Source organism: Sinohyriopsis cumingii, chromosome 5, assembly GCF_028554795.1.
Source record: "Sinohyriopsis cumingii isolate HCF-2022 chromosome 5, ASM2855479v2, whole genome shotgun sequence".
Taxonomy (NCBI): Eukaryota; Metazoa; Mollusca; class Bivalvia; order Unionida; family Unionidae; genus Sinohyriopsis; species Sinohyriopsis cumingii.
This window is the reverse complement of record NC_142965.1, coordinates 306,757-333,295: the sequence shown is the minus strand read 5'-3', so window position 1 is coordinate 333,295 and position 26,539 is coordinate 306,757. Positions and strand designations below refer to the sequence as shown.

At 34.2% G+C, this 26,539-nt stretch overlaps 2 protein-coding genes across 4 annotated transcripts in view; one reads left to right on the top strand and one right to left on the bottom strand.

Moving 5' to 3' along the window:
• The window catches only part of LOC149798502 (uncharacterized), a 29,712-nt gene extending 13,194 nt beyond the window's left edge, over positions 1-16,518 (top strand). The window contains exons 5-9 of one of the 3 annotated variants that reach the window (XR_016420974.1): positions 3,875-3,972; positions 6,892-7,073; positions 8,945-9,084; positions 11,889-13,212; positions 13,283-16,518. Coding sequence is in view for 1 of the 3 variants with exons in the window: in XM_089957314.1 (XP_089813440.1) it covers positions 3,875-3,972; positions 6,892-7,073; positions 8,945-9,084; positions 11,889-12,002 (534 nt within the window). In the remaining 2 variants the exon portion in view is untranslated. Of the gene's footprint in view, positions 1-3,874; positions 3,973-6,891; positions 7,074-8,944; positions 9,085-11,888 lie in introns of all 3 variants that reach the window. The other 2 variants (XR_016420975.1, XM_089957314.1) reach the window with 2 other exon arrangements.
• Positions 1-21,416, bottom strand: part of LOC149798501 (neutral cholesterol ester hydrolase 1-like) — a 53,441-nt gene extending 32,025 nt beyond the window's left edge. The window contains exon 1 of the mRNA XM_089957309.1: positions 21,387-21,416. The gene's annotated coding sequence lies outside the window, so the exon portion shown is untranslated. The remainder of the gene's footprint in view (positions 1-21,386) is intronic.
• Between the last annotated feature and the right edge of the window lie 5,123 nt (positions 21,417-26,539).

The window sequence follows — 26,539 nt, the reverse complement described above, 5'->3', positions numbered from 1 at the left end:
ATGATACAAGTAGGTGACTTCCTTCATTAAATTGCATTCAATCATGATATGAGTAGGTAATTTTCTACATCACATGGCATCTATTCATAATACAAATAGGTAATTTTCTACATCACATGGCATCTATTCATAATACAAACAGGTAATTTTCTACATCACATGGCATCTATTCATAATACAAATAGGTAATTTTCTACATCACATGGCATCTATTCATAATACAAATAGGTAATTTTCTACATCACATGGCATCTATTCATAATGCAAATAGGTAATTTTCTACATCACATGGCATCTATTCATAATGCAAATAGGTAATTTTCTACATCACATGGCATCTATTCATAATACAAATAGGTAATTTTCTACATCACATGGCATCTATTCATAATACAAATAGGTAATTTTCTATATTACATAGTATCTAGTCATGCTAAAAGCAGGTGATTTTCTACATTATATTGTGTACAGTTATACAGGTATTTCATTTCCTATATTACATGATACGTAGTCTTGATACATGTATGTGATATCCTCCATTACATGGCACCTATTGATGATAATAGCAGGTGATATTCTACATTTTATGGTGTACAGTTATACAGGTATTTCATTTCCTATATTACATGATACGTAGTCTTGATACATGTATGTGATATCCTCCATTACATGGCACCTATTGATGATAAAAGCAGGTGATATTCTACATTTTATGGTATCAAGTTATAATACAAGTAGGTTATTTTTTTAATCACACAGCATCTAGTCATGGCACAAGTTGCCAATCTTCTACATTACATGGTACTTAGTCATGATAGAAGTAGGTGATTTATGAATTACATGGCATATAGTCATACAAATCTTTGATTTTCTATATCACATTGCATCTCGTCAAGATTTGTGCAGGTGTTTTCCTACATTATGTGATATACAGTTGTGATACAAGTAGGTGAATTCCTACATTATGTGCTATACAGTTGTGATACAAGTAGGTGAATTCCTACATTATGTGATATACAGTTGTGATACAAGTAGGTGAATTCCTACATTATGTGATATACAGTTGTGATACAAGTAGGTGAATTCCTACATTATGTGCTATACAGTTGTGATTCAAGTAGGTGAATTCCTACATTATGTGCTATACAGTTGTGATACAAGTAGGTGAATTCCTACATTGTGATATACAGTTGTGATACAAGTAGGTGAATTCCTACATTACATGACATCTAGTCATTATACAGGTTGGTCATTTTCTACATTACATAGCATTTAGTCATGATACATTTCTGTGTGTGATTTGGATTTTTAATGTAACTTTAACAATTTTTCAGTCATATCACTACAATGTCTGCAGTGTGACAGTTTATAGTGATGTCCAGCACTGGGGCATCATGCCGCAGACATGTAGAATGATGTCCCACCCAGTCACATTATCCTGACACCAGGCCGACCAGTCCTAACACTAACCTCTTAATGCTGAGTGCCAAGCGAGGAGCTGTTGGTACCATTTTTTAAAGTCTTTGGTATGACTTGGCCTGGGTTCGAACCCACGACCTCCCACATCCGAGGCAGACACTCTAACCACGAGGCCACTGGAGTGGTCATGATACATGTAGAAAATGTATACATTTGACAATATTATTTCTTCTTTTATGAATGGAAATGTGGATCAATTCAGAAAATAAAGAAAAATCTTCTGGACTTTTTGTCTTGGTCTGCCCCTTAAGATGTTAGAGTACAGACAGGTTTTTCCAGAAGGGCCTATTATAATTTATCAGGTTTAATGGATATATATATATATATATATATATATATATATATATATCTGTTCATCAACGTTATATAGTTATATCTGATGAATCAAGAAAAGTAAGGGATTTCAACACAAGAGCATCTTTAATATTGGGTTAAATTAACAAAAGTACAGTATTCATTTCAATTTAATAAGAACTGATGTTAAATCTCAGTGACATGGGTTACTCCTTACATGTAGAGCCTTAACGATTATCAGGAATATCAATAATTTTTTTGTTGATAAATAACATTGTATGATAACCCATGTACATCACAGACATGATAACCCATGTACATCATAGACATGATAACCCATGTACATCATAGACATAACCCATGTACATCATAGACATGATAACCCATATACATCATAGACATGATAACCCATGTACATCATAGACACGATAACCCATGTACATCATAGACACGATAACCCATGTACGTCATAGACATGATAACCCATGTACATCATAGACATGATAACCCATGTACATCATAGACATGATAACCCATGTACATCATAGACATGATACAGAATGAGGGAAAAAAAATAGTGGTTTGTTACAGTGCACTGCTTGTCATTTGTTACATGTATTTATTACATGATGTTTGATTGGTTTGCAGTAAAATAGTGCTTGCCTATTTTTTCTCTGGTATTTTTGTCACTGCTTTAAATTTGTATGTGGATATGAAGGTTACCTGATTAACCTTGTAGAAGTTTTCTATGCAGTTAATGTTGATATTTCATCTGATTATAATCAGTACAATTTGATATCCAACACAAGATGCTGTGTGAAAGTTCAAATCTTGTATTTATACATATCAGGACCAGCAGGACACATCTAAAATATATGTTTCTAAGTTAAAATTTACCAATACAATGTATCATAATTACACCTCTCCTCTGATAAAAGCTCACCCCCTGATAGCTTGTAAACCTGCTTATAACATGAGGTGAAACATTGAACCCTTTGTGTGGTAGAAAGTACCCAAAGAAAATTGTGATCAAAGCCAGGAACAGAGTAGTTCAAAATGAAAAGAATCAAATATTTCACAATGACAAAGCATGTGTAGGCAGCTGTACTGCCATGATTCCCTAGTCGGATATGGAAACAAATTTATTTTTGTTCTACCTGAAAAAAACTCACCACCTTGTGATGATAGCAAAAAGCAAGCATTGTTATATGTACCAAGATATGGTGCTACAAATGCCTTGAAACACTCTATACAATTTTACTCAAATGACAGACAAACAAAGGCTTGCATGGTAATCGATTTTAATAACAAAATCAAGCCCATTATAGGTATATTGTTTTTAAATTTTGTAAATTAGCAAATGTATATGGTTGTTTTATTGATCTGCAGGCTAGGGATGTATTATAGGCTGATGTGCCCCTTGGCATTTTAATAAGGCAGCTTAGGGAGACAAAAACTTTTGTCACATGATGTTCTAACTGAGGAAGGTCTTGGAGTTTTTAAAAGTGTTTAGAAACAAAGATTAGATTTTTCATTTCAAGGATTTTGGTCATTAGTACCTATATCATTGTTTTGTATGCTGTTTGTTTTTGTTGTTGTTGTTGTAGGGTTTAATGCCATTTTTCAGTACAAGATAGGCTATACATGGCGGCCAGTATAATTGGTGGAGGAAGAACCCTGGATGACTCCAGGAAGAACCACCGACCCACGAGAAGCAGGCTTTCTCATGTACCTACGATAGCTGAGCCTGAGACTAGAACTCACGCAGACAGAGGTAAGATGGCATTGATCCGTAATGGTGAGTGCTTTAGACCACTCTGCCACTCGGGGCCCCATATGCCATTTGTAAACTTACTCTTCAGTATATAGTCCCTATTGTGCTAGTATGCTTTCAAATGGCATCCATACCTACGTAGCACATTGCAAAACTATATGTGCTTCTGTCTCTCACTAATTGTTATTCATAATGCTCTGATAAATCAGTTATCTTTGTCAAATACCAATTATCTTTGCCAAATACCAACTTTTTAAACTTGACTAATAACTGGCACAAAACTTACTTTATTGAATATTCTTGTTTTTTTTTCCCATTTATTTCCAGCAACAGTACAGTTTACTGTGCCGCCAGTCAGAATGGGAAGAATTTATGGTCTGCAGAAATGAAGGGATTGCCGTGCTTCCTTGGAGTCCCTTGAAAGGGTAATGTCTCTAGTCATTTGTTTATTATTAGAACAGGGTACTATCTCAAGTCATTTGTTATTATGGGGACAGGGTCTTACATGACAGATGAAGATTCTTTTTATTCCAACTACAGTATTCAATAACAGTAATAAGCATACTGTGTACTTAAAAATGATTTGGTTATTTAAAAATGATTTGGTTAAATCTAGTAAAGTTTAAACTCATCACAATATTCATATCTTGACAATGGCCTAAATAATGTCCCTATGATTTGTATACGCATTTCAGAAGAGTTAGCTCAGGTGTTTTGAGCTCTTCTCATATCCCAATATATGAAAATGATTGTGTTGAAAAGCACAGGTATGGTCTATTTATTTGCAGATTTAATTTGTAAAGAGATAATATGCATACATCAGTTATGTTTGAAGAAATTTATTGCTGTTGGTAGGTTTCAGGAGCTGTTTTTTCTCCCTCATGAGGCATGTTTGAATTAAGACTCATGGATAAAGACTAGATATCCACATCCCACCACTCTAGTGGTATGAACATACATTATTATCCATAATGGTATATACCACAAGTCCACATATTGTTAACCCACCTTGTCCCTGCTTCCCACTCCTGGTTATCTGAGCTCAGATAGTTACTCCAATATGTTCCTGTTTCTATCACACAGAAGTACACGGGCCAGTTCACATAATCAATAATTTTTCCTATGATATGTCATGATCTGGCAGATCAGACAGGTATTTTAGTGCTTTGTCCTAGTGACATCTATTGGATTTCATGAGTTGCCTCCCTTAGTATGTAATGACAACTAACCAATAATGTGTAACAGTGGTGCATTGTACATCAGCTGTAATAGTGGAGGCAGTTGATCTAAAATGTATACTTTGTAAGTTTAACATCAAAAGTATGACTATGTACCAAAGGGAAACCATTACTGGTGTATTTGAGTGAAAGATATTTGTACCAGCACTGACTGACAGTGGAAAATTGCTTATTTACAAGTCCATTCAAGTTGTGTGTTCTCCTGGTCTCCATCATGTAAGAACTGTGTTCAGATTTGAACAACTTAATTTTGATTGCATATAGTGGCTTGCCACCACATCCAGTGAAATTTATTGACCTGAAGCACAGAAATATCTCTTCAATAAGCCAAGGTGTAGATAGAGTTATCATATCAGAACCTTGGCTAGCAAAGATTGGTGTGGGTATGAAACTTACTCACGAAATACATTTCACAGAGAAGCCCACTTTTAAATGTAATCACTGTGACCTCCAGTTTACACTAATATCATTTAATTGTTACAATTTAGTTGATTTCAAAGAAGCTATTCATGGTATGAGCTGGAAAGTTGGTGAATAGGCATGTCTCTTTCAGAACTATGCCATTGTTTCAGAAAGTAGCTATTGTGACCCCAAATGTTTGCTTGCATAACTTTGTTGGCAGTTATTGAAGTTAATTTCACAAACAATATTCATGCTAAAAGCCAGTTTTTGAAATGGTGTTTATGTAGGGAAATGAAACATGGTGAGAATACATCTTTGAGAGAAGAAACACCATACTATGAAATGAATATCACTACAAGCTATACTTCATACTTCACTGATTTCAATTAGCTTTTCCATGCTGATTTCTCAAACATTAGCTATTACAGGGTTATGAAATTCAGGGAAGGAAATAATTTGAATACTACAGTACCATAAACAGGTTACTATGATATGTTTTGTTCTTGTATTTACAATGTAAATGTATTGTAATCACCAGATTTTATCAATTGATGGACTATTGAGCTTTTACCAATAAGTCATAGATGGCACACATTAGACATGATCTGTTGCAAGTCACATAAGATACAGTACAGATGGCACACATTAGACATGATCTGTTGCAAGTCACATAAGATACAGTGCAGATGGCACACATTAGACATGATCTGTTGCAAGTCACATAAGATACAGTACAGATGGCACATATTAGACATGATCTGTTGCAAGTCATAGAAGATACAGTACAGATGGCACACCTAAGACATGATCTGTTGCAAGTCATAGAAGATACAGTACAGATGGCACACCTAAGACATGATCTGTTGCACATCACATAAGATAAAGTACAGATGGCACACCTAAGACATGATCTTTTGCAAGTCACATAAGATACAGTACAGATGGCACACATTAGACATGATCTGTTGCAATTCACACAAGATACAGTACTGATGGCACACCTAAGACATGGTCTGTTGCAAGTCATTGAAGATACAGTACAGATAATTTGTTAAATAAACATCATTTTTTAAATGATTATGTTGATGATTGTTATTATAATATTATCATTGTTTCAGTAAATAGACAATGATTAAATTCAATTCAGAGCTTTTTTTATTACTAATTAATGTGAATAATGAATAGATCATTCTCTAATTACTAATTACTAATTATCAAGACGATGACTCAGTTCATTGTAATAGTGTCTTGTTTTTTGCTTTTTGTTTTGTACTTAGGTGAAATAAATAAATGCAGTAAAAAAAATTTAATCATGTATTAATTATATTTATTAAGTATATCTTGAAAAAGATTTAGTTTCTGCTGCTGTATTGAAAGTAAGGACAAAAAAGATAGTTCCACATGTAGTGAATTATTGCACTACACTAGCAGTAACGGTAAAAATATGAACACAGTATGATGTTAAAATAGATAAAATGTGAAACATATGCAATGACATAATGCCATATAATTTTACCATTTATGAAGATTTTCTGACAGACCATGTTTAGTGCCATCATGTGACTGATAATTCACTGGGAATTCTTTTAGCTTTCAGAAACAAAATTATTAAAAATAAATGAAACACCATTTTCCATAAAATTTGCCTGATGAATATAATAAAAAGTCCTCCAGTGATATTAAAATCATATTCTGTCTTTACAGTGGTCTTTTGTCAGGGAAATACAAGAGAGATGAAACACCAGATCCACATAAAACAAGAATTGGTTTTATCCACACTGATGAAACAAGGGCAATGGCGGTTGCTCCAGCATGGAGCAAATACAGGGACAATGAGGATTTCTGGAACTTGATGGATGTCATGGAGAAAATAGCTGCCAATCATGGTAATAATAAATCTTGTTTTTTGGCTGTGAAAATTTGTTGCTTGAAGTTAAATATATTTTTTCCTCAAACTTTAAGTTTATACTAAGAAGCAGCTTTTATATTTTTACCTATCCTTAGAACTTCCAGGAGCAAACGATTGCTTGCCAGATGGTGCATTGATATTTTCAGCCAAACTCTGGGCAATAGACTTTGCCCTGAAATATGTCAAAAACAAACATATTTTAATCTCTTTCATCTTCGCAGAATCACTATCAGTACTTTAGTCACAACACAATAAGATGTTGGAAAACCTATTAATAACCAATATTCTCATCAAAGATACCAAACTGTGTTCCTATCACAGTACAGTATGATGTTGGTTACCCAGTCATGTTGGTATTAAAGGTAATGTAAAAGTAGATCACGCTGCTAAAATAGGCCTATATATATATCCATTTGATCTTAAAATACCACACATTGATTTTAAACCTAGCATCAAAACTAATTATTTAGAAAGTGGCAGGTATCATGGAATGATGCTATGAATAGCAAACTCCATGCGATATAACCAATGCTAGAACCTGGATAGAGGTAATCACTGCAAAAATTAGAATTGGTCATATTTAAATAACCCACTCATATGAAAGGTCAAAGACACACCAGGTTGTGTTTTTGTGTTTCTTGCAATGAACTCTTCACTGTTAAGCACATTATGATAGATTGTTTCAATTTCCAACCCACTTGCATTCAGTACTACAGTGTTCATCTGATAAAGGAACCTTTTCTTACAGCAAATGTGCCTTTTGTTTTAAACTTCCTGAAGGAAATTTAGCTTACAGGCAACCTTATGTTGTATTTTTTTTTTATTAAACATTCATACTATTTATCACCATATTTTATTTTTATTATATTATTACCCTTTACAAAGAACATTTACATTCCCCATTGATTGGGAGCCCTCATATATTTTTACCATATCTTCAATGTTATTTTGGTGCTTTCATTGATTGTCTTTTTATCATATAACCTTTTTGTGGCACTAAATAGCCGTAACTTGCTGTTATGTCATAAAATGCACAATAATCAATCAATCAGCTTCCATGAATCCAATTCATATACACACAATGCATCCTATTTAGTATTTGGGATCATTGTAGTTTATATCTTTTTACAATATCTTTACACTTGTCAGTCAGTCTGTGATAGCTTCTAGTCAGAAATGTCTTTTATAAAACATAAAATGGAGTATTGCTGGGGAGAGCTCGGGGGATGACTTCTTAACCACTTTTATCAGAACAAAATTGAGCTATAATACTTGCTCAGATATGATTAACATTTCATGAGATATATGTAAAATTTGGCAACCGCTTCTTGACAAAGAATAAAGATTTTTGTTTGTTTTTGACAATTGTCTTCAAGCTCAGATTTTTGAGTTACCTCCCTTGATCCACACAAAGTGTTAGTATTGCTTCATTAATTTATGCTGCAAACTTTAATTTTCAAATTTATTGAACTAGCCATTCTATATGTATTTTATAACAAGTGCTAAATAAAAAGGCTGAAATCTTTATGGAGACATGGTTTAGAAATTGCTTCAAATCTGGTTCATCAGATGGTGCATACATAATGACTGTAAAATATCTTTTTTTTTGTCTTATTGAAAAAGAAGTTTATTGAAAGCGTCTATTAAAAAAGTGCTAAACTTTTTAATGTTGACCTGGTTTTCAAATGATTTAAAATAAAATTTGTGTGATAATCAAAATTGGTTGTTAATTTATATTTTCTTTCAAATGAATTTTTCATATATATATATATATATATATATATATATATATATATATATATATATATATATATATATATATATATCTTTTATATTTTGATAAATTAGGTAAAACAATTGCACAGGTTGCCATTAGGTGGTTGCTACAACAAGATGTGGTTTGCTCAGTGATAATGGGAGCTACTTCAGTCCAACAGATAGAAGACAACATGGGAGCCTCAGCAGGCTGGCAAATCACAGAGGAAGAGGTGTGTATTAAATAAAGACCGGCAGACAAACATAAAGACAAATGGACTTACAGATAGAAAGACAGACAGTTGTTGTTGTTTATGTTGTAGGGTTTAATGCCATTTTTCAGCACAAGAGAGTTTATACATGGCGGCTAGTATAAATGGTGGGGAAGAACCCGGGAAAACCCAAGAACAAACCACCAACCCATGAGAAGCTTTTCTCACTTACCTACATTGGCTGAACCAGATGGCAGTGATCTGTACTGGTGAGCACTTTAGACCACTCAGCCACTTGAGGCCCCATAAAGACAGACAGACATGATTTGCTGAGTAGTGATGGGAACTGTTTGATCTGACATCGAAAGTAATGTGGGGACTTTAAATAGAATATACACTTTTCAGGAATAGGTACAAAAAGATGGTCAGAGATAGTGAGAGAGTAATTTTTAATTATTGTTACAGAAGATGTAATGGAATATAAAAGAGTATAAAATATGTGGAGGAAAAATTACTTTGATAAATTTTCATAACAAGAAACTATTATGAAAACAAATCCAGATTACTTTTGAATATAGAAAAGTTTTCCGAGGAATAAATAGAAAGCGATCTTATTAGCGATAGTCTCAGATATAGTCTTTCTTGACTTGTAGAGTTAGTACAACAAGGACTGTAAACATCTTATGTTTATATGGTCCCTTTTGAATAATCAACTCATCATGACCTTGCTAGATGTTATTAAAAAAATGGATAAACCTAGGTGAACATGTTCAAATGTAACTCATACACACTCTGCCTCTTACAAACAGATACTTTATTATTGTGCTTGATTGAACTTTTAGTTATATGTTTTCAAAGTTTTTCATGAGGAAACAAGTGTTGCCATTCACTTATTTCTTTCTTTTTGCATCATACTGCTTAAATAAATGTGAGTTGCAATTTGCACAAAATAGAAACCTTGTCCCACAAAAGAACAGGAGCTCTAATGTGCCAAAAACTTGTGCCCCCCTCCCCCCAATCAACAAAGGTGTTTCTTTTTACTTTTAATCGGATACTGATGCCTCAATGAATTGTTAAATGTCTGCATTACTTAATGATTGTGATCATAAAAATTAACCAAATCCATTAGCAGTCTATTTCACTTGCAGTGGTCAATATGTTTGGATGATCTATTTTTCATAATTCCATATATGGTAATTTTGAGGTCCTCTGGAAATAATCATATCGCCAGTATATCCTATAATATTTCTTGTTTGAGAGGATAAGAATAAACTCAGCATGTGACCAGTAGTCTTGATGAAAAATATGAAACAAATTCAGGTATTGAGGTAACATGTACTTTTATGTTCTTACTGTGTAGACACTGATCTCTCATTAGCATGTGCTGTTAAGTCATGTGATATGGCCTTAATGTACTATCATTTATTACTTGTAAAGGTGGTGAAATATTTGCTGAGAAGCAGATATGGAATGATGGATAAATTATTTCTTTACCCCAGTATAATGTTCAAAGCATGTTGGTGGTAACAATGACCACAGGCATGATGTCTGGTGAACAAGTTCATGAAACCCACAAAAGCTGACATGAATGTCAGACAGCAGGTGAAATGTCCAATGAAGAATTAGGTTCCACTGTGGAAGAACAAAAGAATAAAAACACTATCATTCCCTCAAGAAATTGCTTGAAAGTTGAAAGTTTGCAAAGGCTGGTGACCATAATGTTGGAAGGCCAAAAAGTTTAGATTCTAACTCCATTTGCACTGTTAAGTTAACGTAGTAGGCATCACTGAGGTGAATCCTACAATAAAGATGGTTATTTATTTGGTATTTCATATAATGACATGTAAAATGAATATCTAAATGGTATTTTGTATTGTAGGCATGACCCATGATGATAACAACAGTGGTCCACTTTGTCAAATGAAGGGAACCAATTGTCCCCTTTTTTATTGAACCTGGGAAAACCACTACAGAAGTCCTGGCAGTATCATATTGATTTATAAAAATCACATTAAACATTTGACAGCTTCTCAGCAGCATCACATCAAGTCAGAGAGATGCGAGGCTTTAAATATAACCCCAAACCGGATCATTATGAGTCAGTAAAATCATGTCAGATCATGATACAAGTCCTGGCCACATCTCATCAAGTGAGAAAACCCATGTCAGATTGTGACATATCACCTAGCAACAGCTTATAGCCTTGTAATTGAGTAGATGAAATCATAAGAGTTTGTTCAATAGATACAACGTTTCCTGAACTGTTTGAATAATATTATATCCCCTTTGCAGCACACATTTTGATCATAATATACCATTCTGCGCTTTGCCAGATATATTGCTGTTTGGTATCTGCTCCCATCTGTCCATCCATCCATCATTCAGCCCTCCTGTAACATGAATTATGTCTGTGTCAACTTAAAGAGGGTGATGAAATTGCATATGATTTGTCATGGTGTTTGGTATATGACAAGAAAGAATTTGGATTCCTGTTCGAGACTGCTGGGGAGTGTTGGTCGAAATTGACATTTTCCTAATTGATGAAGGATTCTTCCTTGTAACTTGAACTCCATTAACTCTAATTGGTAGGTTAACACATTTGCAATAATGTTGGAGGCTGATTAGACAGCAACCGAGATTAAAATGGTTCTCAATAAATCCCAGGATGTGGGGGGGGGAGGGGTATGGATGTGGAGGGTGGGGTATGAAATTGGGGTTATTTATTATGGATTCCATCTCTAGTTCACCTATATGCATTATGAATAGTTTTTCAATGTAATGAGCACATAGATTATATTTGATTGTCTCTGTATTTATAATTTCAGATGAAGCAACTTGATGCAGCCAGTCCCAGAGTGGCTTATTATCCGTATGAAATGATCTGGAGATTGAATGGACCTGATAGATTTAACCCATTTAATAATTCAATGAAAATATGACTTCAGAAACTTATCTTTTGTTAAGTTCTGTATTTCTTCCATAATTAGCCTTTGCAGGTGAGTTCGAGTTCACATGGCAGGTTGTATTGGTGCTTTTGCACAAGTTATTTAGAAATTTGGATGTTACACCTCAGTATTTTTGATGAGTTAATCACTATGTTCACCAGGAAAATTATTTTGTCAAATGTTTTATGACAGCACAGTAACTTTTCACTATAGCCAATAAACTTGCCTCCATTGAGTTCATTTTGAATAATAAGGCATTGATTTTGACAATGTACAGTAAATTCCGTCTATAAATGTGAGTAAAGGGAGCATATATCTTTTTTCTTGATAGACTGGTGTTGTTATGTCAAATGCAAAACTTATAAAATGTATTTTCATTCAGCTGTACCTGATTTAACCGATCTTTCGGTGTATCCTAATTTTGCTAAAGATAATCATAATTTTAATGCCGGCACTCAAATTACAATTTGCAACATACAATTAAGGCCATAAAAATAAACAGTAACATTAAAAACTTCCTTTTGTGACTGGAGATGTCGACAACAATCATCGTGCCCACCACTGGCAACACTGAAACATGAATTGCATGTCTTGCAAAATGCTGTATGTTTATCACTTCCACGAGGCAGGCATGGAAATTTTAGGCCATAAGAAGCTTGGAAAGAAGCTTTTTATTTTTTTTACTTTCCAACTTAATTCAAATCTCCCTTTCTTTTAGACATTGTAGAAGAGATAACCAAACATATTGATTCAGGTTTGCACACTTTTCAAAGAACTTCTGCGCACTTCTGGTTTTACAAGCTGGGGAATTTCCAAAACATTTTTCATTAAATGAAATAAATTTTTCCCAAATTTTTTGGACGAAACAAATTTTTTTTTGGGAGAAAAAATAATGCGGGAGTGCAGGAGGTGTGGTTGCATTCATGGAGTCTCCCGCAAAGAAATGGGAGGGTTGGCATGTCTGCCTGTGTGGGCATTAATCCCAATTGTGGCCATAGGTACATGCATGCACTCGAGTCACTGGAGTATGCTCAAACATATATGTATGAGCATTGTGAATGGACTCAAAAGTACATGCATTACTCTCAAAACAAGAGATGAATGAGCATTAATCACAATATTGGTCAAAGGTACACACATGAACTTGAATCAAAATTGTGCTAAAAGATACATGTAAGAATAATAATCACAGTTGTGCTCAAATGTACATGCATAAATAATAATCACAATTGTACTCAACCATACCTGTATGAATAACACTACTGTGCTCAAAGGTACATGTATGAATAACACTACTGTGCTCAAAGGTACATGTATGAGCATGAAGTATAAAAGTTCCAGCCCTGTAAATCAGAATCTTCTAACAGCGTTATAATCGAGTTAGTCTGGATCTTTTAGTCTAGAATAATAATGGCAAATGGCAATCTATGACATTAATTACATTTTCACAAGTTCTAATTTGTAACTAAACTGATAAAATCTAAACATTTTGCCGGTAAAACATTGTATGCCTTACAGTGTTACAAGAATGTATCCATCAGCTGGTAATTTTTTATTGCCAATATTTTGAGATCGATAGTTATAGTATCAATACCTCAAGAAAAAATATATTTTTTGTACACTTTTAGTTGCAGCAATACGCTTTTTAGCAGTATTTTTATATTTGTTTTTTTCTTCTTCATCAAAACCGTTTTCACTGAAAGTATTAAAATATATAATTTATTTTATAAATGATGTTTATATTACCAACCTTTATATGATTTGAAGTCTTGAATCATTTCAGCATTAAATATAGACCTATGACATGTAGCAGACCGGTCAAAATGTAGGTATTACCATTTTGCTGGATTGAGCATGTCACATTAAAAAATAGACACTGTATTCTCTCCACTGAATAAGCAAACTACAGGACTTGGGTGTCAATATTCTGGTGATAGCGTCTATTTCATCTTCACTATTTAATGGGTTTTTTTTGTCTGATTTTTATCCTTGTTATACATTCAGCACAAGGCAGAATGCATAAAGGTGCTATGTTTATCCAACCATCACCAAAAGTACATTATTAGATGAGATAATTTAGTCACTGCAACTAAATTCCACATTTCATTGACGGTACTATTTTGAAAATGAATTAGAATGAACATTCTATTAATTAACAAAAACCATGTGCCCAGAGGTAAGCCAAGTATATAATACTGTACATCAGTTTTTCTTCCAGGAAAAATATTTTTATCAGAAATGGGAGCACTTACCTGACCAACATCAGATGTTGCTTTCATATGAACACATTGATATTTTCAGTTATACACAGCTTAGGGTTATGAAAGGCAAATGCTTATAATGGTTAAACAAACGTATGTTAGATTAGATCCAGTTTTATATCAAGAAACAGTCTATCCATAAATGATGGTGATAGAGATAGGCCATTCCCTACTACATTGTACACATACTATTGATTGTTTTGCTATTTTCATTGTTGAAAAGAAAATACAGCACATGACTGTCTTTGACATTTTATGGCAGGTTATAGCTTTCAGTATTAATTAGCAAACAATGAAGAAAAACTAGAAATACATTGCTCTTGAACAGCAACAATAACATGAAATTAGGTGTTGAGGCTAGGTTTTTGCGGAGTATGGCAGTGTAAATAACTTTTAAGGTGTGATTTTCGGAATTAAGCATGGATAAAATTAAAGCCAATTATGGCATATACAACTTTATGATTGTATGCAAAAGTTTTCAGTTAATGTTTTGAAAGTAATATCATAAATATGATGATATTTGTCATGGGCTGGACATGGCATTTTGTTATCCAACAAGTTATTCTCTGCTGCTGATGATTATTCATTAACAATTGCAGAGGACTATATTCAGAGGCACATTTAGTTGTTGTTGTTGTTGTTGTAGGGTTTAACGCCATTTTTCAGCACACGATAGGCTATACATGACGACCAGTATTAATGATGGAGGAAGAACCCGGGAAAACCCCCGGAAAGAACCACCGACCCACGAGAAGCTACTGGCAAGCTCTCACATATGCATGTTGGATGAATCCGAGACTTGAACCCATGCAGACATAGGTGAGATGGCAGAGCGCTTTAGACCACTCGGCCACTCGGGGCCCCAGGCAGAATTAGTAATGGTTTGCAACTTAAGATTTAATAATGTAACCAACATTAATACTCAGATGGCATGTCAAATCCTGCTTTTGTTTTTCCTGTGCATCAGATCTTTCCATACACTGATTGTTTATTAGCAATTCCTTTCTTTCATGTCGATGTACAAGTTCATCAGCTGATGAGCTCCTTTGTTAAATGCTAACATATTCATGCCGAACAGCCACCATTAAATTTGTTGTTCACTACAGCAGGTATTGTCAGAAAAAAATAAAAAATGTGGCAGACAGCAACTTATTGGTCCAAGTATTCTGCAGAACCATTGAATTTTGTTTTGTGTGAGATATAAATGCTCATGTTCAAGTGTTTACATGTATTTACATTTAAAAACATATTTAAAGAGTGTACAGAAAAAATATTGTGCCAATTTCTTTTTCCACAGTGTCAGCAGATATTGAGCTTTCAACATCCATTTTGTGGAGTCAGCATTATGTTTTTTTAAATGTTTAGTGTTATATTTTTAAATGTCAGATTACAGTATGCCATGCAGGTGATACATGTACATAGTTGTTGCAGTGACCAGTACTATTGTACTTTTGAGTTCTTAGCACAGAAATATGTGTGTGTGTCTGTGTGTGTGTGTGTGATTTGCATTTTTAACATAGCTTCAACAATTTCTCAGTCATTTCACGATATCTGCAGTGTGGCAGTTGATAGTGATGTCTTACTCTGGGACATCATCCCTCAAACATACAGCATTATGTCCCACCCAGTCACATTATCCTGACACCGACCTGACCATTCCTAACACTAATCTGTTAGTGCTGAGTGCCTTGCGAGGCATCTTTTAATACCATTTTTATAAGTCTTTGGTATGACTTGGCTAGAGTTCGAACCCATGACCTCGTGCATCCAAGGTGGATTGAGCTCTAACCACTTAGGTCACCAGAACAGTCGCACAGAAATATAAGTGCTGAATACAATAATTCCATATTGAAGCTTGGAATACTTTTTGTCACCCATACTTATTTTCAAAATAATTTCTTTATGAACTAGAAAAGTTGGGACACAAAACTCTTGCAGTTTTTTCATATATTATAAATTTTTGGAAATGTTATAACTTTTTTCTTCTGATGATTGCCGAAATGCACTGTACTAATTATTACACCATCAATGGGATCCATGTTCTTGCTTGCCTTCTAACTGGAACCATGTTTTATTGTGGAAGTGCTGTATATTCATGAAGAAATATCATTTTCAGAGAAACTGCGTAAATTTGAATAAATCCAAATATGTTTACAATAATTTTAAATTGGATATATTTTCACTATTACTGTAATCACCGTGATTGCCAACTTTTGCATTTGAAATAAAATTTTGTTGAACCAGAAAAATCCATGTTTGCTTTTTTCATTTGTTTTTGTTTCAAACTGCATATAACGGCAGGAGATATATAGGTGTTACTCATTCACTTGTTAGGTTGGTGATGCCAGTAGTTTGAACATTTTCTTTTCACATTTTTTTGTGAAGTTAAGCTTTTCAAAAGTCACTTAATATCAGACCTTATTATTAGACCTGTTTCCCTGATAATCATTATGAATCTAGTCGCCTGATGAAATTGTATTTAAAGTCCAGTCATGACCCCTTATAATAACAAAAGGCAGACATGTCGGGAAAATAAGTAAGTGAAGATTAATACATAATGTTATGAGAACTTTGCCTCTGTATTCATTGGTATTGTGACTCTTTAGGTTGTGGACAGTAATCTAATGTGATCTTCAATAGATCACTCCGTTTATTGTATTTATCAGGGCAGAAAACCATACTCCACTTCTCATTCCAGGATGTTAATATGTCAAGTTCTTCCTGAGGTAACACATCCCACTTCGCTGTAATCTTTCTGTAAATGATGCAGTCATCTATGAAAAGCCTTGCACTTGACACTGTCAGGGAGGTTATTAATAATAAGAAATAATGAAGGTTTTATTTCTGTGCCTGGTGGGGCTCACTCCACTTATAATAGACACTGTTTGTAGTTATTCCATCCATTAGTGCATGTACTTGCTGGGTAGTTAGACAAAAAAAACATTAAATTTAGTTGTAGGTCTTTCTCTATGTGCCATAACAATCCAGCTTCTTTAGTTGGTATTCATGTGGAACCTACTCAAATGCCTTTAAGAAAGTCCACCATGGTATGTACTTGGGCAAGACGTTTTATTCCAATAGATATAACCTATTTGTGTTGCTGTGCCATTAAACACCAAACCAAATCAAAACCAAAGCCTTTAAGAAATGAATACAATACAACCATGTAGGAGTCCCATGTGAAACATGAAGTCAGCTCTAAGATTAGAGCAAGCAGTTGGTCATGAATTATGTTTTACAATTTCTGCTAAGTTGACATTGTTCAAAACCAAAGGTAGCAGTCATTCATAGGTGTAAGTATGTTACAGGGTGAAAAAATGCTTCCATATCTAGCAGTTTGTGAGTATTTGATAGGTGTAAGTATCTTACAGGGTGATGATTGGCTTTGATAGCTAACAGTTCGCGAGTATTTCATAGGTGTATGTTAAAAGGTGATGATATACTTCCATATCAAGCAGTTTGTGAGTATTTGATAGGTGTATATGTGTTACAGGGAGACAACATGCTTCCATATCTAGTAGATCGTGAGTATTTGATTTGTGTATTTGACAGGGTGACGATATGCTTCGATATCTAGCAGTTTGTGAGTATTTGATAGGTGTAGGTATGTTACAGGGTGAAAAAATGCTTCCATATCTAGCTGTTTGTGAGTATTTGATAGGTATAAGTATGTAACAGGGTGACGATATGCTTCGATATCTAGCAATTCGTACGTATTTGATAGGTGTAAGTATGTTGCATGGTGACGATATGCTTTCATATCAAGCAGTCTTTGAACATTTAAGAGGTGTCATCAAGTTTAGAACATTATTTTGAAGTGCTAATGACATGGCATCCTGAAATTGTGTTCCTGTGGTCGTATTGAAGGGTTTCTCTTGAAGTAATTGAACACAGATAACAGTATTTATAATATTAGTGACTTGCATTTATTTCATAAATGTGGTATGACTAGCAGAAAAGACCAAGTCAGTCACTCCATTGAATGGATGGTTACTGAAAGGGAGTCAAAAGTGACTCATTTTTTCTTTAAGGAAATCAAATGTCGAGAGCATGAATATATACATAGTGGCCATGAAACTGCCATTTGTGGTAAATCAATGTATGCAAAGTAACACAGCAGCCATGTACATAATTTACCATATTACACCATGTCTTAAGCATTTTGTAGGCATTATTTTGTATAAAACTTTCAGCTGTACTTATTTTGCAGTTCCTAAATTTTTCTGTTTTTCCTTCTGTCCTTTTTAAAATTATATTTTAGAAACAAAACAGTGGAAACAATACAATGTGACAGAGGTAGCTGACTATGCAGTCAATCCCTGAAAGATTATTAGCTAATAAAGGAGATAAAAATCATGGGTTAAATAATACCTCACACTTGTTCAAAATAGCAATTACTACATCATTGTAATACCCATTGTCTCCTTTGATATAATCACATAAGTGAAACATTTCTGATATCAGAAAACTGATTGCATTGTTTGTGAATTTTATTAAGTTTGCATAAAGCGTGTCCACGACAAAAAATGAAGAAAAACATTTGATCAGCAATCTATTTTATCTACATGCATTTTCATATACAATCCTTGTGTGTGTGTGTGTATATATATATATATATATATATATATATATATATATATACACAAATAGGTATACATACATTTACATAATTATATACATACATATACATTTCAGTTGATTTCCACTAATGTTTTATTAATTGTGTACCATATTCATTATACATACTTAGCAGTGAAACAATTAAACAGAAAAGCTTGACTCCACACATAGATGTACATGTTAATGGGGATAAAGTATATTATTAATTTTACCACCTTTGTAATACATCAAATTTCATGGAACTAACAGGAATAAGCTGTATATGCCAACATACTAATTATGACAGAGATGCATACATCAAGGCAGGTAGATTTCTGGCAGGTAGATTTGGTAGACATGCTCCATTAGAGCAACCAGAACAAAAATGATGACCATTTTTATATAATACTCAACAACATTGTTGTTGATGCGGGCGTTAATGTTAAATCATTGTATTTAGCTCAGTTACTGTGTGACCCTATTTTATGTAAAGTCACCGAACCTGAAGTCTCCACTCACCAATGGCAAAAGTATCTCATCATGTCCAACTATTTATGCACCAGAAGTTACAATACGTGTTTGCATTTAGCACAGTTTAATCTGACACTGTTTGATGCACATTCATGAAACATACTGAATTCATCTGTGAGAGTATTACTGCTCACCACTGACAAAAGTATGTCATGGTGGCATGCTTTTCATGCTCCAGTTACTGTTATTATGTTTTTGCATTAAGGTTAGCAACTCAGACACTGCTTTATGTACAGTCATGGACGTACTTGATGGGTGTATTCATTTTGGAGGGTGCTAGTGCATGGGTACCAGTAGGTCATAGTGGTCTATTTTTTCATACCCAGACAATTCCAAGCTCTTGAATTAAGCTCATTTTCTCTGACATTGCTGGGTGTAAACCATGATGGATATGTTTATCTTAAAGGGTGTTGCTAACTATGGTCAAAAATAGGTCATGTTGATAACTGTCATGATCAAATGGTTATGTGAGATTTTTGCATGTAGCTCAGACGCTGATGACTGTACTTTTGTGAAACTAGATGAGTGTATTTATTTTGAGGTTACTACTCACTTTGAAATGTGAGTCATGGTGATATACTTTTTACACTCCATTGATTATATCGTTATTTCTTCGCATTTAACTCAGTTTATTGACGCTGTTGCATATATACATAAAACTTGTATCACTGTGGATATTACTCACCTGGGGCAAAAGTTGGTTACAGTGACTATGTGGTCCATTTATTACATTAAATTTTGTATTTAGCTCATTCTATCTGACAATTAAATGTGCAGTAATAAAACTTGATGGTCATATTTATCGTTATAGATACTACTCGTCACCCAGTCTCATTACCTAATACTGGCGGCGGTCAAACAAAAAAAAGAAGGTGGAGAACAACTTGCTGGTCTACTAGCGAGGTAGATGTTAGTACCATTTTTTTAAAAAGTCTTTGGTAAGACTAGGCTGGGGTTAGAACCCGCATCTGAGGCTGAATCTCTAACCACTATGCCACCGGGTAGGTCCATTAAAACATTAAAATATACTAATAAATTCACCTTTATTCCTAAATTTCTACAATGTTTTGGTGGCTTGCATTAATTGTTTTTAAAGCATCATTAATCAGAGGGTTTGCAGCAACAACCGTAGATTGGATTGATTGATATTTTATGACAAATCAGCACATGAAAGGTTATATCTTGGTTCAAACAGAGACATACCACAGCATCTGATACGCCCTGGTCTCGGCCAGATTAAATCCCTTACCCTTCTGATCGCGAGGTAGAGGAAATCAAACAGCCTGCTATATCGAATGTAGGCTAAACTAGAAATAAAACCCAAAGATTGTTTGGGTCAGTAAATAGACAAAGATCAGCTATCGCATATACTCGCTTATAAATTGAGTTAAAATGCAAGCGACAAAGTTACTGATCTGCTATATCTTAATGCGCCTGCATACTAGGGTCTATGCTATTTGTTCTACTGATCACTCAAAAGACCCACATCTGTCGTCACATTATGTGATGGATAATTCGCCGGCAGATTTTGGTCTGTATATTTTAGTTTGACTCAACTTATGTGTATGTGATTTGGATTTTTAGCTTAGCTTTAACGATTTTTCAGTCATATTACTACGATGTCTGCAGTGTGGCAGCTTATAGTCATGTCTAGCACTGGGGCATCATGCCACAGACATGTCCCACCCAGTCACATTATCCTGACACCAGGCCGACCAGACCTAATACTAATGCTGAGCGCCTAGCAAAGCAGCTATTAGTACCATTTGTATAAGTATTTGGTATGACTCGACCGGGGTTCGAACCAGCGACCTACCGCATCCGAGGCGGACACTCTAACGACTCAACTTCTAAACGAATATATATAAACATTTACAAAAGTAAAATTGCAAACAAAAACGAGTATACCAAATCTTTAGAAATTTCTGGCATCTCTCTATACAATATCTTATGGAAAATGAAATGTAAAAGCTTTTGATGTATTTACCTGTTCTTGCAATAGAAAAGACTGCTTTCATTATTCAGCACCGCAATTATCCTGTTTATACAACTTGTAGGAATGAAATGGTGAAATAGCGCTGTACATACAACATACATGAGATCAGGGCCGACAAGGATCGGGGGGGGGGGGGGGGCAACCGGAGATATATCCCACGGGCCCGGGCCGAACAACATATTTTAATTTTCTAAAAGAAATTTTTTGTATGAACAAGAACATGGAGAGGCCCGGATGTTTTTTTTTTTATCCCAGGGTCCGTGATCGCTCTCGACGGCCCTGCATGAGATTAGATGCTATACATACAACACATAAGTATGACATTATGTTGTTGAAACAACAGTTATGCACTAATTCCGTTCACAGAATATATATATATATATATATATATATATATATATATATATATATATATATATATATATATATATATTTCAGCAACATAATGTCATATATATATATATATATATATATATATATATATATATATATATATATATATATATATATATATATATATATATACATGTATATATGTGTATGCATCTGTATATATATATAGATGCATGTATATATATATATATAGATTCATGTATATATATATATATATATATATATATATATATGTGTGTGTGTGTGTGTGTGTGTGTATGATGCATATATATATATATATATATATATATATATATATATATATATATATATATATATATATACGTGTGTGTGTGTGTGTGTGTGTGTGTGTGAAAATTGTGTGAACTATCAATTTTGAGATTATGTCTTTCAATAATAAACGTGAAGAATAAAATTATTCCGTGCATCTAACAAACATGGACATTTTTTTAATTTTGCTATTCACTGAACGAACATGAAGTACGCTTTCGCTCTTCGATTGGGCAGATCATGTAAGGATTTGAAATATGTCACTCTAGCTTGCATGCCACATAACACACATGCTCGTTACAAGGAATATTATTAGTATCAATGAATACAGAGCTGGGTGGGTGGGTCCAACCTAAAATAATATTGTTATTGCTTGGAAACCCTAGCCCTCTATTCATAGACAAATACTCCTTATTTTCATTGTAACGAGCCCCTGTGTCATGTAATCTGAAACAACGAGCCCCTGTGACACAGAATGCAGTCTGAATCGCACTTCACTGCAGACGGAGGTTGTCCAAACTTTGACCAATTAAACTACCACCTGTCATGCTATAGGTAACTTGTATGTGTATGCAAGACAAGACCTTGTTTATATGTTTAGAAATACTTAATAGAATTACGTGATAATTAAATTCACACGTGAATTACAGTAAGCTGGAACTGCATAACTTGCAATAACAATTCGTACCAACTTGTTAATTCTAAACTAAACCAAAACAAAACAAAATAAAACCAAGCGAACACATTACACCAAGACAGATGCTGTGAAATCCAACATTATGAGCAGGTTAGCTTGATTGTTAAAATATATCTAGCAACACGTCAGCGCAAAATATTCCATCAAACACATATAACATAAAGAATGAGGAACAAATTGTGATTACATACCTTTAGATTTAAAAGATTGGAACAAACATTGTTCTCTGCCCTTTTATTTATATGACTTTTTAGTGATAATAAACAAGCAGGTGGTTCAATGTGATGTTGGTTTACTCAAAGTTATACACCATCATAAAAGTTGTTGGACTTCGTCTGAAATGCACAAACACGTGTTTCCTTGTTTTTTTCTTTTCTCAGAATCTTAAAATATTTCAGATTTCGATTTTCCTCCTAAATTATACGTCATTCAGACATGGCATAACGCTGCATGTTTATAATTAAAAACACTCAAGCCTTATGTACTTGTTACACAGGTGAAACCATGCAGTCAGTTACTTTATTGCATGATACCGACAATTTGCAAGCGCTAAAGTCATTTTGTCAGTTGAGTGAATTAACGTAACATAAAGTATGGTGTGATAGTGTGAGAGAGCCCCAACATTCATATTATGTAATTCTAGACGGTTAATTACAAAAAGGACGACAGGATTCCTGTTAGGTTTAAATTAAAATATAATGCTACTGCAACTTAACGCACACAGATCTAAGAACTTGAACATGTAACTTCTCCAAAGTTTGCGGATGACGTACACGTTCAGTAAAGAAGTCTTTTGCGTTTGGGGTCGAAAGGTTAAGGGTTATGGTCGCTTCAACTAAAAAAAAGGAAAATGTTTTGCATACTATATTTAGTAATACACCATGTACTTTGACAATAGTTTGTGCAGGGCGTGCTAAAGGCGTAAAAACATTCCATTAATTTGGGGGTCCAAAGATGAAAGGTCAAGATCGCTTTGGCACAGAAAAAGAATGGCTTCTGTTCTAGAGTAAGTTCATCACACTTTTTGGCAGATTTGAATTTAGACAATGAAGAAGCCTGTAGATTCTGAGATATAAAGGTCAGAAGTCATGGTTAGGGTAAGTCTGAGAAGTCAATACTGTAAAGCAAGTTTAATTGAAGACAGCATAATGTTGACCCAATGTCACAATATTGTGCCGTGATCCGTTGGTTAATATAGCCAAGGAGTCATCCTTTCCATACTAGTGCCTGCACAGGTGGCTATTAAAAATGTATGAGCATACAATTTATTGCTCAAGGTAATCTACTGTAAATATCATCTGAATGTAAAGCACGTGCTACATAAAACATACTTTTTACTTCCAACCATACCTTCTAAATAATAGTAGATGATATATTCAATGCAGTCAGTGTTTAAGCTGACATGGTGATATGAGCGAAACACAGATCTTTCAAAGGCATTATTCGAATCGGCTAAGTTAAATCAAAAGATGTTGGCTTGTCTAGCAAATTGGTGAATACGATATCATAAAGTACTTAGATATTCAAAAGCGCTGTAGGCAGATTTAAATGTGACGTATTACTTTGTGTACAAGGAGATTATTTTCTTACATTTCTATTTACTTGGGCAAGAGTCCGAGGTAGGTTAAAGAGGAAGAATACCGTAAACAAGGGTCATTATAGCAGATACACCTGATAAATACCGCCAGCAAAGGTCGTTATAATAAATACCGCCAGCAAAGGTCGTTATAATAAATACCGCCAGCAAAGGTCGTTAAAATAAATACGATTCATAAATACCGCCAGCAAAGGTCGTTATAATAAATACGATTCATAAATACCGCTAGCAAAGGTCGTTATAATAAATACGATTCATAAATACCGCTAGCAAAGGTCGTTATAATAAATACGATTCATAAATACCGCCAGCAAAGGCCATTATAATAAATACGACTCATAAATACCGCCAGCAAAGCCCATTATAATAAATACGACTCATAAATACCGTCAGCAAAGGTCGTTATAATAAATACGACTCATAAATACCGCCAGCAAAGGTCGTTATAATAAATACGACTCATAAATACCGTCAGCAAAGGTCGTTATAATAAATACGATTCATAAATACCGTCAGCAAAGGTCGTTATAATAAATACGACTCATAAATACCGCCAGCAAAGGTCGTTATAATAAATACGACTCATAAATACCGTCAGCAAAGGTCGTTATAATAAATACGACTCATAAATACCGCCAGCAAAGGTCGTTATAATAAATACGACTCATAAATACCACCAACAAAGGTCGTTACAATAAATACGACTCATAAATACCGCATAGAAAGGTCGTTATAATAATACGAATCATAAATACCGCAAAGGTCGTTATAATAAATACGACTGACAGTATCAACTACAATTTATTTGAGAATTTTATGATGAGAACCACTAAACGTTAACTCTGCTGATGGTCATGTCGTTCTTCAAAACTACAACCACCTTGAGATACGTACACTCCTGGATAGAGGGACAAATAGAGTACCTAGCATGAACGTATGGGCGTGTATACATTTTCAGTATATTTTCCGTGATGAAACGTTGTAGAAAAAAATACATGCCAATAACTTTCATCACTGTTTAGCTTTTCCATTATATTTTATTTTGTATGCACCGTTATGAAATTGACATTAGTTATTAAATACAATATATATTAGAAAATCATCAGTAGACGTAACATAAAACATGTCCTCATTCTCTCTGTTGTTAGTCTCTGTCACTTTTGCACTTATGCCTTTATCTTTTTGCTTGGTGACCTTTCAGTCTGTAATGGTGTAGTAAAACCAAGTCAATATTGATATAGAGCGACCAAAGTTTATTCATAACGTTGAAAACGTATATTTAATATATCGGAAATAAATCAAGGCCCTATGATACAGTATGAGGGTTACCATCCATCGCAAGCTTTATAACAAAGCTGTATTACATCAAAATGTTTATGACCAGAATTTAAACTTTAGCATAGAACATGAACAAAATTCTAGTCCCAACTTTAACATAATATTCAAAAGAGTGGAAAACCTGGTCAACACAACCTTTATTGCGTCGAGCTTTGTACCCCGTGTATTGACATAGTATATCTCATAATTTGAAAGTTTTTTTTAAGTACTATGCATTGTTCCAGGTGTTTACATCGATTACGGCCCTAAGGGAAATTTAAAGCTAGTTCAAGTACCAATAGAAGTGGAGAAAACTGAGCAGTTGTACCATTGAATTCCCTGTGAAATGCAATGTAAGTATTAATGTATAATAATTCAGCTGTGTGTTACAAGACATGATTTGTTCCTATTTATATTCACCTTTCTAGGCTTTTATTTGCAAGATTTAAACAGATGCAACTAATGAATTTTTATCTGAACATCCCATTTTACATAATCCATTTAACCGTGACAAAGATCAAGTGAAAACATTACAGAATGTAAACGTCAGAGGATATACGAGTGTTTGTACAGAGGGTGGGGACACTTTCTCAGGTTAAGTTGCCCTTTTGAAGGCATAGACTTTGGTGAATTTGGCAGTTAACATGCAAATTTATAATTTTGAATGAAAAATTTAATGAGCAGTTATGAGTGCTTTGTTACCACTATGATACAGTTCGCTTAATCTTGCCTTCATTCATATTTATCTCATGCGTATGTTCACGTTACGTTAAAACCTGATTTTGCGTGATCGGGTCAATTTTGAAGTACGGTTTTGAGGACTGGTCGTGAAGACTATCGTTTCACACTTCAACGTTTTGCTTTTATGCT